Source organism: Mus caroli, unplaced genomic scaffold (assembly GCF_978045245.1).
Source record: "Mus caroli unplaced genomic scaffold, Mus_caroli_1 scaffold_2, whole genome shotgun sequence".
Lineage (NCBI taxonomy): Eukaryota > Metazoa > Chordata > Mammalia > Rodentia > Muridae > Mus > Mus caroli.
In genome coordinates, this window is record NW_028227257.1 from 159,451,563 (window position 1) to 159,467,615 (window position 16,053).

At 43.1% G+C, this 16,053-nt stretch overlaps 1 protein-coding gene across 1 annotated transcript in view; it reads right to left on the minus strand.

The window, feature by feature from the left end:
• The window catches only part of Gpr158 (G protein-coupled receptor 158), a 406,464-nt gene extending 396,113 nt beyond the window's left edge, over positions 1 to 10,351 (minus strand). Inside the window, exon 1 of the mRNA XM_021152640.3 lies at positions 8,622 to 10,351. Within this exon, the coding sequence (XP_021008299.1) occupies positions 8,622 to 9,523 (902 nt within the window). The 5' untranslated portion in view covers positions 9,524 to 10,351. The remainder of the gene's footprint in view (positions 1 to 8,621) is intronic.
• Between the last annotated feature and the right edge of the window lie 5,702 nt (positions 10,352 to 16,053).

Here is a 16,053-nt window from a genome sequence, read left to right on the forward strand (position 1 = left end):
ACTGGCCAGCTAGAAGGAGGGCAGGGAGCTGTATGATATCATCCCAGCCTGACCCTGTGTCTCCTTTCTGGACTTCTCCTTTTATCCTCTGGTTCTGTGTCTGAAAAGAAGTGTTTTATCTTACAGGCTTGAGCCTGGAAGAAACAAATATGCCAAACAGTGTTTTAAAAGTAATTCTAGATTTTTAATTTGTACTTCCCCTTCATTTCAAATTGTCTAATGTCCACAATCACACTCAATAATAGGGCACACAGAAGCAGCTAAATCTCTCACTTCAATTTTATTAGAGAAAATGGAAAACCCAAGCTCCCAGGTCTAAGGCAATGAGCAGGGACCTATACTTTGCATGTCTATGTATCACTACCATACTGTGATCCTTCATGAGCAATTTCAATGTAACTTACATGATCTTGTGCCATGTTATCCACCTGCCTATAGGCCAGCAACACCGTCTTTCCTTCTCTTCTTTGAGCATGTTCTGCTCAGTCCTATCTGAGGGCCTTTGCTGTTGATACTCTCCCTCAGGAAATTCATGACCCAAGACTCCTTGCTTCTGGTGGGACTTTGACTTTTCTGAGAAAGGCTGTTAACGGCTTATCTTTACAGATCCAACTTTCACCCAACCCAAATGTGCTTTGAGATCATGTACAACTATGTGTTCATTCTGCTCACAAACTGTATATTCAAGCTGTTTACATTTAACTGACTTCAAAGGAAAACATTGTAATCAATCTCACTGTGCTTCCGACTTCCCGCGTAATTCCTGGCTACAAGGTCAGCTGGGTAAACAGCTTTGATTTCACCATGTTTCCTATTTTTTCCTTTGTAGAACCATTCATCACTCTGACACAAAACAACATAAAAGGACAGAGGTGGTCATCAAATCTAAGACCATTCTCTGGAAGAACCAAGGTGTTAGGAGCAATACCCTGACCCCCACCCTTGTTGGAAGCAATATATAGGTCTAGAGTTATAAGAGCTATTGTGGCTTTGTAGACTGTTCAAAGTCAATAATATCAAAAAATAATTTTCTCGGGAGACGCCTATGAAAGACTGGTTAAGACAAAAGTTCCTCGTTTCTTGATACCATATTTCCTATGCAGTTCACATATAAAGAGTATGGCCTCTGTTCAGGACTATGTCTTAGATTAGACTCTCTTAGATTAGAACAGAAGATACCAAAACTCCACTGGAGAAGTCAGGCCTGCTCTTGGGCAAATGTCATTAAGAGTTAGTGCTTCTTCTTCTATGCATCATGGCCACATCTCCTTCTGTCCTTCACTTCTCAGTTAAGCGCATCTCTTTAACAAGCCTTTTTCCTTGCCCTTTTCTCAGGGATCCAACTCTTTATTCTGTGCAGACGTTATTAATCCCATTCACCTATTCATTTCCTTTGAGTCAGGGAGCCAGGGGTACAATGTATCGTATACCTGACACTATGGGAGGGGACTGTTTTCCTGTCACTTGTTTCCATCAAGAGTTTTAATTTAAATTTTGTTTGCTAACTATGTACCCCTATTCTCAAAAAACAAGTCATCAATATCAGCATTTCTTTACCATCATATATTTTCTATAACTCTACAAAGTATATATTAACTAAAATATTATTTTTAAAATGAATAGTAATACAAACAGAAATTCTTAAATATGGATGATTGAAAGATCATAATTAGATAGATAATAAATAGGTAGGTAAATATGTAGATAGATAGATAGATAGATAGATAGATAGATAGATAGATAGATAGATAGGTAGATAGATAGACATGATATGATAGACAATTGTTCATTCTTAATAACAATAAGGATATCCTACCTCTTACACCTTTTACATAAGGGAACTGAACCACAAAGGAGATTGCATAATCTGCCCAATGTCACACAGAAGTGAACTGAACACTTTTGAATGCAAACCTAGGCTTATAATTCTCAATCTTTTTTCCTAAACACTACTCCATGCTATGTCTCTGAAATATGCAAAGCACCTGTAGGAGGCAAAGGCACAAAGCATCCTCATACTTATAGGACACAGGTCATCTGAGCAGTTCCCTTAAGAGACAAATGATTACAGGAGAATATATATTCTACTGCTGGAGGTCAACACCAGTCCTTGAACATACAAGGCAACAGCTCTACCGCTGAGCAGCAGCTCCAGCCCAGAATAGTTTCTAACTATTTTAAGATATTAATGTTTCTTCAATGAGATAAGCTCTGTGTTAGCCTAATAATAGTTCTAACTTCTTGAAATGAAGTTCTGAAATGAAAGCAAGATCAACTTATCTTTATAATCATGAAATCTCTGTGAGGAGCTCTATTCCTCAACTACCTTCTAGGGAAGACTAGTTCAGTTTCAGCCAAATTTCAAATTTCTCAGTCAAACAATATCCTGTGTGCCCTGTGCTAATCATTGTGGCATAGCCTGTACTGATCATTTTTCATCTGCTTACTCATCTCCAGTTGTTTCATCTCCCTAACCTTCTCTCCTCCCTTCCCCTCTATGTCCCAGTCATCTGTTCCCCCAAACACTCATATAAACATACATACTACTCATTCAAACTACATCTTTTAATGGTAAATGTTGAATATATAACATATAAGTAGAAAGCAATGCTTAACAACTGAATCTGCATGGAATCTTTGAGATAAACTGAGCCCTGTGATTATATAAGTGTATACTGATACTTCATTGATCATCAAATTTCCCAGCTTCAGTTCATGTTCTTCTATAATTGCATATTCAAATTGAGTAAATAGAAACATAGGCTAAAGAAACCTACCTATCGCTGTATGCACATATATAGTCAATTCATAAATACATGCACACCTGTGCTTATGTATATACACATATAACAAGACTCCTTGACTCATTTAAAAAATCATAACCTTAGGATGGCATAGGTCATCTATATCAGTGGCTTTCAAACAGACAGTTTGTCAACCTAAGGTGTCTTCTCCACAGTCTAGTGGGTAGAGACAAGAAATGCTGCTAAAGACTTAAAAATTAATAAACCAAGCCCCATAGAATTGAGTTATCTGTCCCAAAGCTTTAATAGTGCCAGGACTAAGAAACCCTGATCTACGTAATCGGCTGAGGCACCAAGTATTTTGTGGAAAGCTAAATTCTTCATTCTGCTCCAGGCAACTAAAAAAACAAAAATAGAGGGAAATATTCTTCAATTCAGGAATACTGTTCAATTATCAATAACCAAAACTCATTGTGTTGTGTGCAAGAAATGTTTATTTCCATTTAAATAATGAAGCACTTCAGAAATATGAGATATGCCTGATTTCTCTCACTGAGTCTCTTGGTGGACATTTGTTCTGCTCAGTGTTTAGGGTATTTTTCTATAATGTAGATACAATATTTGGCCAGAGGCATGGGAAAGATTTTTAGCATACTTCTCTAATCTATTCTGAAAACTTCTGTAGTTTCTGGCCCAGTATGCTATGTCTTTCATATAGGTGAAGGGGTATTTCATGGAATAGCAATCCACCTAAATGTTTGTATAGATCAAGGTTTTTCCTATAGGAATAAACTCTAGTTAAATGAACAAGTGCTTCATTGAAGTAGACATTGCACATGGAAAGAATTGCTCCTAAAAGCTAAAAGTCAGATAAGGCTAACCGGTCAACAAAGCAATCCTCACCACTGCATGTGCCATTATCTCACTGAGCCGATGCTGAATAACCATTGGCTTCAAACTCTTTCAAGCATAGCCCCAGTAACAGTGAGCTTCCTAGTTATGCATAGCAACTCCCAAGCTGCCAGCCAGTGGTCCCAGCATTGCAATGTGCTGGATTCAGCTCTGATATCCCTTCACACACCAAACAGAACTAAAGGAAAAACAAACAAACAAACAAACAGATTGGGCCCTGATATTGCTGACCAACTAGGCACAAAAATCACATCAACAACATACCTCTAAGCATGCTGGAACATTAAAATATAACCATAAAAGACAATGTCATTGAAGGCTAGAAAGGGGAGTCTTTAAGAAAAAAAGGAGATAACATTTGAAGTGTAAATAAAGAAAATATCTGCTGGGCAGTGGTGGCACACACCTTTAATCCCAGCACTTGGGAGGCAGAGGTAGGCAGATTTCTGAGTTCGAGGCCAGCCTGGTCTACAGAGTGAGTTCCAGGACAGCCAAGGCTACACAGAGAAACCCTGTCTTGAAAACAAAACAAAGCAAAGCAAAGCAAAGCAAAACAAAACAAAACAACAACAACAACAAAAACCAACTCTTAGGCACCATCTAGCCCACAGAACCATTCTGAAGTTAAAAATAACACTTGGCTCATGTAAAAGTTAAGGCTGCACAATCAGTGTGGGGAGGAGGAACTACTTCCCTCTCTAGAGAGTAGGGAATTATAAAAGTGTCCACTCTTGTAATTTATTTAGCAGTTTGTCTCACTTCTATATCCAAACACATTTTCTAGAAAATGACAAGATTCACTAGGACCACAGGAAATACGTCTCCTAGATAGTTAATAGACAACTATAATGGTAAATTGAAAATTGAGATGTTTAGAGAGTAGATATAGAGCCCCAAGATCTGAAAACATTGTAATCTTCAGTGGAATGTGCTGGTGCTTTGGGGTTAGAAATCTGTAGAACAACTCAATCCTGGGTTTTGATATATTTCAGAGCTCCTTCAAGAGCAGCAAACTCAAACCACACTTGGTCTTATTTTGAAGTGGAATTTCCTTTCCATTAGTTTACAATCCTAGCATTGCACATATTGATTGGATGTTTCTATGCATTATCTGAGCACATGATGATAGCATGGTGATATCATTTCTCCAAGGCCCTGAACTTATTTCTATCACCCGTTTCCAAAGTCATATCCGCTGTTTGGATAAGCCACTTCTGAACTGCTATCCCAGGTGTGTGGAGGCATGTGAAGATCATCAAGCCCATTTTACATTTTAATGATGCAGAAACTAGTTTCCAGACAGGTCGGCCATGCAGCTCAGCTTAAGACCAAAAGCAGGACTGAAGCAAAGTACTAACTCAAGTATAGCAGTCTTCTCATTATATAACACACTTGATTATATGGCTGGCCAACAACAATAAACTTATATCTCTTATTCATGGAAAATATATTAACAATAGCAAATACAGTCTTCCAAACAAACAATTAAAAAAAATGAGAAATCAACAACAGGAGACGAAGAGGTTGAGAGCATTGTGTTAACTCAGAGACTGAACAGGCATGATAGAAATTTGATTTGAGCTCCAATGACCAGCTCACAGTTTACATATGTTATTCAACTTTCCTGACATTGTAAGTACTAAAGAGTTCTAAGAAGTAAATGCAGTGGTTCAGATATAGCATCCGACCCACAATATAAGTGTCCAACTAATAGTGACCCAGCTATGTGATGCTAAACTGCCACAGAAGAGCTGTACCACTTCTGAGGAATGTCTTTAGTTCCTGGTGTCTCAATTTCCTCAACTTAAAAATGAGATAAAACTAAATTAGTTCTGAATTCCTTTCATCACATCAGGAAAAGAAGAATTCATTGGACAGGGGTGTATCTCAGTGGTAAAGCACTTTACTTAGCCCATGAAAGTCCCAGGGTTTAACCATCAGTACAAAATAACAATATATACAATCCTTTCAATATCTTGTTCCAGTCCTAAGTACCAGACAGTTCTAGCTACCCCCAGAAAGATGTTTATATGTTTAGCAAAGGGGTTCCCATTCTACTCCAATTCTAACCCATGGAGCTACAGAAACATGCCATAGATATATCTAATGCCTATCTCTAAACTCTGAAAGGAAGTTTGTGGCCCTGTTCTGTTGTTGCCACAAACAGTATGTATGACTTTTGGATAAGTGACATCTGTCTAGCTCTGTCTTCTTGGGAAACAACACCTGGTCCCTTTAATGTTTTTTGTAGTTCCCACAGTGAACATCTCTTTACATCTTCAATACAGGAGGCCACTGGTGGGGCAGGCAGTGCTGACAGTGGCATAGATTCTGCTTTTTGTGGATCTTCTGAGGCAGCCAGGCACACAACAACTGGCTTTGTAGGTTAGCTAACAGCAGTGGTGAATACAGACGCATTTAAAGAAATAACCTTTTACTGAGCATACTCAAGGAATATGTCTTTCTTACAAGCTTGAACCCTTTTGCCTCTTCAGCCTTGGCTGGCTGAAAGTACTGGGTACATTGAAACAAAATATTTTTGGATTATAAGAGAAGGTATTCTAGAGGCTGGTAATGTGAGTCAATAATAGAACCCTTGGCTAACATGTGTTGTGCCCAGGTTACATCCCCAACATGTGAGAGAAAGAGGGGGGAGTTGGAAAAACAAGGCAGAGTCAGAGAGAAATAAGAAGATGGCAAAGAGAGGAAGTCAAACAGAGAAGGGAGAGAGAAGGAGGGGAAGGAGGGAGGGAGGGAGGGAGGGAGAGAGAGAGAGAGAGAGAGAGAGAGAGAGAGAGAGAGAGAGAGAGAGAGAGAGAGAGTTTTCTATATCCAAATGGTCTTCCTCTCATCCCATATTTGGCCCTCAGAAATAATCTCATTCAAATGAAATACCTTCCCAGTTTACTAAGTCATCTTTATGAAACAGCATACTAGCTAAAAGCACAAAGTAAACTATCATCTTAACTACTTTATTTAATAACTATGCAATCAGTAATAAAATTTAACCATTCTGTGTTTCAGATCCCCTTACAGAAAATATAGAAAACAACAACACAGAACTCAGACAACTGCTGGGAAAAGTTGCCAAGGTAGTCATGCCAAGCAGTTAGCACAGAGTGTAACATCAAGTATATAGCACATTGACTAACATCAATCAAAAGGTGAGAGAGAGGCAGTCAGGGAATATGGTGAACAGGGAGAAGAGGGTGGGAGAGAAGGAAAGAGAGAAAGAGAAAAGGAAAGAGAGAAAAGAAGGGAGAGGGTTCAATCCTGAGACTCTCTCATCTAAAGGCCATGGTTCATTGGCTCTAAGTGGCATCTGCTGAGCCCTCTTCTTCTGAGAAAATGCTGTGGCAAAGATTCAAAGCCGATCTGAGAGCTTACTAATAGGATCCTGCAAGAACCAGGAGGAGATGAGATTGTGCTGAAAGTAGGAAAGTTGCTGCAGTTTAAGATAGGATCTATAAAAGAATCATAAACACACATGGGGCGGGGGGGTGTCATATAGAAACAAAGAAGGAAGGGGTCTTCATCTGTCCTTTTTCAAGCTTGCAAGCATTAAAGGCTACAGGATTTTATGGCTGTATAATTCTCTAGAGACAAACTACTTCAATCCTGTCAGTTGATAGATAAGTACACAGGGCCCAACGAGGTTAAGCAACTCATCTGAGGCAGTTCTACAGTAAAACGGCAATGCTTCTGACTTTCCTTTCTGGCATTTCCTACCCATTGCTGGCCCTGGTATGTTCCAGCATGTTGGTATTCTGTCTCTGAAATGCTAAAGTTGAAGTAAATAAAATATCACAGAGAGAGAGAGAGAGAGAGAGAGAGACAGAGAGAGACAGAGAGAGACAGAGACAAAGACAGTTCTCTCACTTCTTCCAAGTTCCAAAAAGTTTAAATATTTATTTTTTAAAAAAAATCAGTTCCAACCCCTGACCCATTCCATGCAGAGTTTCCCATCAGGGGCCCGAGGAAAACCCCATCAACCTTAGTTCTCTTCAAAACCCTCTCTGCAGTCCCCCTCCCTCCTTTCTGTGCTTTCCTTGCATCCATTTCTAAAAGGCTACCTCTAGAAGTTCCTCACCAAAGCTGAGGGGCAACAGTTCTAATCTGTGAGTGCTAGCATTCCTCTGACACCATCAGGAGAGCTACTGAAGTTTCTTTCCAGTTTTCTGTTTGGGTAAGACTGATTTCTCACTCCCCAACTCCAGAGGAGAACCTTCAGATGTGCCTAACAGAGAATAAGAGGAGAAAGACACCAGGAAGGAAAGCTGATGCCTAGAAGAAGAGAGAAGCCAGTGGGAGTACTCTGACCAAACTGCCAAGTCTGAATCCTGGAGAAGTCTCTGCTGCTGATCCTGGAGTGACTCAGTGCTGAGTGGCCAGAACTGCCCAGGGGATGGCACAGGTTTAATTACACGCTCTGGTAGCTGACTAACAGCAGGCTTGCGCTCCAAACTACATTCACAGGAAGTGGGCAGAGGCTACACCATAGTGGCAGATTCAAGGAACTCTCACTCCTTGTGGTTCTCTCTCTCTCTCTCTCTCTCTCTCTCTCTCTCTCTCACACACACACACACACACACACACACACACACACACACACACACACCTGGTGCTCTTGACTCTGTCTGATGGGCCCAAAGTTCGGGGACACCACCATTAATCTTCTCCCCTTATGCTATGGAAGGATTGGGGCCAATTGCTACGTCCCCTGACCCTCCTCCACCACCACCACTGCACACCAAGGAAAGGCTTTCCAAGAGTGCCTAAAGTAGACAGACCCGGGCACTTCTCACTCCTCCCCACACGAGCTTGCCTCCGCATCCCTTAGTATAAAGTTCTGTTCCAAGGCTGAAGACTTAAAGTCTCACTGGCAGACAAGTGTGCTTCCCCAGGATGGCCATGTACAAAACCAAAGGATGACTCTGCTTGTACCCTTTCCAACCCTCTCCCTACCTGAATTCCGGGACCAGGTTAGGTTGAAGCCCGTAGAAGGCAGCAGAGAGCGTGACCAGCCACCCAGGCTTGTAACTCCCATTCTCGCACTCCAGATAAGGTGGGGACCACTTGACGTGGCTCCTGTCCCCTCCAAGCCCATCCCTGCGCCGCCAGCTGTGGCCTAGGCCCCGTGGCCCCTGATTGGAGCCACGGCGGTGCAAGTGGGGCCTCCACTTTCGCCGAAGCCCATGGAACCACTCCGTCTCTAGAGTGGCGTTAGCCAGGTGGTGAGCGGAGGAGGACAGGTCCTGCAGCAGGATGCGACTCTCCTCGCGGGTGGCCTGGAGGAAGACCTGCGGGGCGGGCGTGGACAGCGACTCGGTGCTGAAGGTGATGGCCGCCCGGGAGATGCTGGGCTCACCCTCCAGGAGACTTCGCACCAGAGCCTGGTACCACTGCAGGTCATCCTGCACGGTCTGTTCCCGAGACTTATTGCTCTGCAACATCATGTTGAGGAAGTTGGTGGCGTGTGTCAGAGTGTCCAGCGCCCCGTGCAAGGAAGGATGGGAGCTGGCTAGGGACGGTGACTTTCCCGGCAGGCCAGCCAACTCGTAGCGGCCTGAGCAGTTGGCTCTCTTCAGCTGGTGGAAGTCCCCAGTGTAGAGGTAAGAGGCCACGTCCACGGGCACCTCCTCGGCTAGTTTCTGTGCCAAGATGGTGCCGTCAGTGGAGCGGCTCCAGGGAATAGAGGGGTCTGGGGCAGAGGCTCGCGGCAGCTGCTGACCATGCTGCTTCCCCCTCGGAGTCCTCTCTCGAGGGGAATCTGGCCGTCCCGGAGGGTCGAGGCTGGCACCAACCTCTCCCAATCCCAGATGAGCGAGCAGGAGGCAGAAGAGTAAAGAGTAAGCCATGGCTCCCATCTGTCTAGCATAGAAGAGAGGAGATAACCGGAGGAGTCACTTTGGAAATTTTGGTCCTCAATTTATCATCAGTAAGACTTTTGAGGGGAGGCTTCCTTCTTCTCCAGGTGGCGCCCAGTCCAGATGGACTTTAAAATAAGAATGTTTTGAAATTGGCCCAGCTGGCTCAGCTGCCGTCACAGACCAAATCACCTGTGGCAATGCTGGCTGCGCCCGGCTCCACAATGGGTCGGCTCGGGATTACGCACCTCGCAGCCTTGAGCCAAACAGGTTACATCCCCAGCAGCTATAGTTAGCCCGCTTACGTCTTTCTGCTCAGCCGCTTCCACCGCCGCTCTCATTGAGGTGTGTTCAAGAGCTGATGCTGATGCTGCTGATGCAGCTGATGTTGCCACCGCGGCCGCCAAAGACGCTGCTCCATCATCTCACCCTTGGCAGGTCGTTCCCGCCTCCCAGTTCTGGCCCCTCCTCGACCGCTTCGCCCCGAGATGGAAGCGCGCACACAGATCCAAGCCGCGAGCTCAGCGGCGAGTCCCAAGGAACCAAGGTTTTCTTTGAAGACGTTCGTGTCTCTGCAGTCCAGACAGCCAGGCAGCTGATTAACTAGAGCCTTTAGGTTTGGCCACAAACCACAGCGCTGCCTTTCTCTGCTCTCAGATGAAAGCAGTTTAAAGAGACAGCTTGGCCGCAACCAAACCCTTGTAGGGCGGCTTCAAGTCGTCTTGTGCCCTGTTTGGTCGGTGCCTCTGTCAATCAGCTGACTGCCATTTGTTGGCTGGGGCGGGAGCTGTCCAGTACTGAACCCGAGGCGCACTGAGGAGGCGGAGGAGGAGGCGGCGGCGCTGTTTTCACCCACTCCTGTTCCCTGATGACTCGGAAACCTTCAGGGGTGGCGAGGAGTGGGTGGGAAATAGGGAAGAAGTGGCGCTTTTGGTGGTTGAAAGCGAAGGAAACTTGGACTACTGAGGAGGAGGAAGCTGTTGGCATCTTGCTTGCTTAGTAAAATCAGCCCTTTCTTTTGCCTGGAAAAGAGGGAGAAGAGAGTAGTTTTCATTTCTGACTGAAACTGGGAGGAGGGAACGTAGGATGGAAATGTGTCCTTCTTAGCATCTGCTCATTTTTTAGGCAAATTATCAAATTCTCTTCCTTGTTTTTGGTTAAGGGAATGATTAAACCTGGCTTGCCAAGGATAGTCTTCGCTGTTAGAGAGTAATGGAGACGTCTACTGGCCGAGCTTCAAGGAAAAATAAATGTCATATTTAAGGATTCTCTTCTTCGGGGCCAGAATGGAAGGGGAGCTCTGACAGAAAGGATGTGTGGAGAGGGGACATGACCAAGAATTGCGTGTTGTAGACTGTGAGAGAACGAGGACGCAAGACAGTGAATCTGTGGTGTGTGGGATACAAAGTCACTGTCAGTGAGTTGCTGGAACTGATGAAAAACATCTCAGACTTCAAGGGAGGGCTCCAGAGATGTGCCAGCTCCTGAAAGAATTGGGAGAGCCCCTAAGCTCTCAAAGCTTCCTGTGGTATTTCCCTGTTGAATCTGCACTTTCTAAATGTGCCTCCACTTTTGGATTCCTCAAGAAGACACATGTAGAAAATTCCATGTTTATTTTAGTCCTCAACTAACAAAAATGTCACTCATGCCAGTCCAAGATAGACTTACTGTACTATGTCATTTTGTTCTAGCAAAAAAAAAAAAAAAAATGCCTTAGGCTATTCTGTGTTTCTAGCATTGTAAACTGATATGTAAAGAAAAATATTTGTTTAGCTCTTAGTTTTGCACAGTGGGTGTCCAAGATCAGGTAGTCCCTGATGTGGGAGACTGGTAATGGCCTTCTGAAGACAGTATGATGCTCAGAAATATATTGGGGGGGGGGGAGAGAGAGAGAGAGAGAGAGAGAGAGAGAGAGAGAGAGAGAGAGAGAGAGAGAGAGGTCAATTGGCATGATGGCAAACATCAAGCGAAGGGCTAAGGGCTAAACAGGGTTTTTAATGACTTACTAACTCTCAGCATGAAGCATTAATCCACCAGTGAGAACAGAGCCCCCACAAACCAATTGCCTTCTACTTCTACTAGATCCCACCCCTTAAAAATTTAACATATTAACACCTCACACTGAGAACAAAGCTTCTAATGGAGGATTCTTTGGAGCATGTACTGGCTAGTTTTGTGTCAACCTGACACAGCTGGAGTTATCACAGAGAAAGGAACTTCAGTTGAGGAAATGCCTCCATAAGATCCAGCTGTAAGGCATTTCCTCAATTAGTGATCAAGGGTGAAAGGCCCCTTGTGGGTGTGACCGTCTCTGGGCTGGTAGTCTTGGGTTCTATAAGAGAGTAGGCTGAGCAAGCCAGGGGAGGCAAGCCAGTAAGGAACATCCCTCCATGACCTCTGCATCAGCTCCTGCTTCCTGACCTGCTTGAGTTCCAGTCCTGACTTCCTTGGTGATGAACAGCAATATGAAAGTGTAAGCTGAATAAACCCTTTCCTCCCCAACTTGCTTCTTGGTCATGGTGTTTGTGCAGGAATAGAAACCCTGACTAAGACAGAGCACTATCCACATCAAGTAATAACAATATCTAAGTGCTGGGATGTAAGAGACAAAACACCACAATCATGGTGGTACATTGAATATCTAGAACACTGCTGGCACAGAGTAGGCTCTCATTATACACTTGATAATTAATGAATGAATGAGAGGATGATGAATTTAATTATCCTTTTCTCATGAGAAGAATTCTGCTCAGTGAGCCAGGGATGAAGGCTTTTGGAATAGGACTTAGCAACCAGTTTTCTCAGCTGCTATACATGGTTTCCAAGAAAATTTTTACAACTATGCAAAAAATAGTTATTTGACTTGTATTTACTTATAAGTAACTTCTGTGTTCATATCTGTCCTAGTAAGGAGTACTATTGCTATGATAAAACACCATGACCAAAAGCAAGTTTTAGAGGAAATAGATTATTTGGCTTACACTTCTAGATCATAATCCATTATCAAACAAAGACAGGAAGGAACTAAAACAGGGCAAGAACCTGATGCATGAGCTGATGCAGAGGTCATGTAGGGATGCTGTTTACTGGCTTCCTCTTCTTGGCTTGCTTAGCCTGCTTTCTTATGGAACCCATGAACATCAATCAGCCCAGGGGTGGCACCACCACAATGGTTTGGACCATCTCATATCAATCACTAATTAAGGAAATACTGGCTTGCCTATAGGCTAATACTACAGAAGGACTTTCTCATTTGAGATTCCCCCCTCTCTGATAATTGTAGCCTGTGGGAGGTTAACATCAAACTAGCCAGCATAATATCTGACTTTTTGCTTTGAAACACATACTCTTATGCTAAGTAGAAGTAATTTCAGTTTATTAGTCTGTTATATCACATGTGGCAATAATTACACATAGAGTTTCTCTTGAATTTATCATGATATTCCTGTTTTTGCATTTATTTAACTATCTAAAAACTTAAGTGTAATTTCCTCAGTGACTATTTTAGAAAACCTGTAAAACTTATTTAAATTTCTTTAGGCACCTTGCCCGCCAGAGAGGTGGCTTCTGGGGAGGGGCTCTGACCTCCAGAGTAGGCGAGGGAGCCATCTTGTGTCCCGGGTCCCTCTGAGATCAGTCTGCTCAGGTGAGAGTGCAGACTGCAGAAGCAACACAGCTTCTGGAACAGGCAGAAGTGACACAACTTTTGAGACAGACCCAGTTTAGGGCTCCAGACATCCTGGCACCTTCTCCACCACAGAAGAGGTGGCCGCCTGGGAGGGCTTTGAACTCCAGAGCTGCTGAGGGAGCCATCTTGTGTCCCAGGTCCCTCTGAGACCAGTCTGTGCAGGTGAGAGTCTGGACTGCAGAAATGACACAGCTTCTAGAACAGGTCCTGTTTGGACTGCAAATATTCGGGCACCTTCCCCGCCAGAGGAGAGGTGGCCACCAAGGAGGGATCTGACCTCCAGAGCAGGTAAGGGAGCCATCTTGTCTCCCTGGTCGTCTGAGACCAGCCTCCGCAGGTCAGCTCACAGATTGCGGAGGGTGAGCAAGTGGACTGCAGAAGCAACACAGCTTCTGGGAAAGGCAGAAGCAACACAGCTTCTGGGAAAGGCAGAAGCAACACAGCTTCTGGGAAAGGCAGAAGCAACACAGCTTCTGGGACAGAACCCCGTTTAGGCCTCCAGACATCCAGGCACCTTCTCTGCCAGAGGAGAGGTGATCACCTGGGAGGGCTCTGACCACCGAAGCAGGTGAGGGAGTCATCTTGGGTCCTGGGTCACTTAAAGATCAGTCTGTGCAGGTGAGCGCACAGACTGCAGAGGCAACACATCTTCTGGGACAGGCCCTGTTTTGGGCCTTCATTGTCAGCCAGGAGGCAGGTCTGAACACCAGACCTCTGTGTACCTTCCCTGCAAAAGGAGAGCTTGCCTGAAGAGAGTACTCTGGCAGCTGAAACTCAGAAGAGAGCTGGACTCCCAGGACTGCTGACAGAGGCTAACAGAATCACAGGGGGAACAGGCTCCAGACAGAGACAACTATAACAACTAACACCAGAGATTACCAGATGGCGAAAGGCAAACATAATAATCTTACAAACAGAAGCCAAGACCTCTCACCATCATCAGAACTTCGCACTCCCACCTCAGCCAGTCCTGGATACTCTAAAACACCCAAAAAGCAAGATTCAGATTCAAAATTATATCTCATGATGCTGGTAGAAGACTTTAAGAAGGGCATTAATAACTTACTTAAAGAAATACAGAAGAACACTGCTAAACAGGTAGAAGAACTTTAAGAGGAAACACAAAAAATCACTTAAAGATTACAGGAAAACACAACCAAACAGGTGATAGAAATGAAGAAAACCATCCAAGACCTAAAATGGGAAGTAGAAACAATAAAGAAAAACCAAAGTGACACAACTCTTGAGATAGAAAACCTAGGAAAGAAATCAGGAACCATAGATGCAAGCATCAGCAATAGACTACAAGAGATGGAAGAGAGAATCTCAGGTGCAGAAGATTCCATAGTGAACATGGACACAACAATCAAAGAAAATGCAAAATGCAAAAAGATCCTAACTCAAAACATCCAGGAAAACCAGGACACAATGAGAAGACCAAACGTAAGGATAATAGGTATAGATGAGAATGAAGATTTTGAACTTAAAGGGACAGCAAATATCTTCAACAAAATTATAGAAGAAAACTTCCCAAACCTAAAGAAAGAGATGCCCATGAACATACAAGAAGCCTACAGAACTCCAAATAGACTAGACCAGAAAAGAAATTCCTCCGGACACAAAATAATCAGAACAACAAATGCACTAAATAAATATAGACTGTTAAAAGCTGTAAGACAAAAAGGTCAAGTAACATATAAAGGCAGGCCTATTAGAATTACACCAGACTTCTCACCAGAGACTATGAAAGCCAGAAGATCGTGGACAGATGTTATACAGACCCTAAGAGAACACAAATGCCAGCTCAGGGTATGTACCCAGCAAAACTCTCAATTACCACAGATGGAGAAACCAAAGTATTCCATGACAAAACCAAATTCACACATTATCTTTCTATGAATCCAGCCCTTCAAAGGATAATAACATGAAAACACCAACACAAGGACGTAAACTACACCCTAGAAAAAACAAAAAAGTAATCCTTCAACAAACCTAAAAGAAGACAGCCACAAGAACAGAATCCCAACTTTGACAACAAAAATAACAGGAAGCAACAATTACTTTAATTTCTCTTAACATCAATGGAATCAATTCCCCAATAAAAAGACATAGACTAGTAGACTGGCTACACAAACAGGATCCAACATTTTGCTGCAAACAGGAAACTGACCTCAGGGAAAAACACAGACACTACCTCAGAGTGAAAGGCTGGAAAATGATTTTCCAAGCAAATGGTCCGAAGAAACAAGTAGGAGTAGCCATTCTAATATCGACTAAAAATTGACTTTCAACCCAAAGTTATCAAAAAAGACAAGGAGGGGCACTTCATACTCATCAAAGGTAAAATCTTCCAAGATGAACTCAATTCTGAATATATATGCTCCAAATGCAAGAGCAGCCACATTCATTAAAGAAACTTTAGTAAAGCTCCAAGGACACATCACACTGCACACAATAATAGTCGGAGACTTCAACACCCCTCTCTCACCAATGGACAAATTTTGGAAACAGAATCTAAACAGAGACACATGGACACTAACAGAAGTTATGAACTAAATGGATTTTATAGATATCTACAGAACATTTTGTCCTAAAACAAAAGGATATACGTTCTTTTCAGCAGCACATGGACCGCTTCCAAAATTGACCATATAATAGGTCACAAAACAGGCCTTAACAAATACAAAAATATTGAAATTATCCTATGCATCCTAACAGATTACCATAGACTAAGGCTGATCTTCAATAACAGCATAAATAATAGAAAGCCAAAATTCACTTTGAAACTGAACAACACACTACTCAATGATACCTTGGTCAAGGAAGAAATAAACAAAGTAAT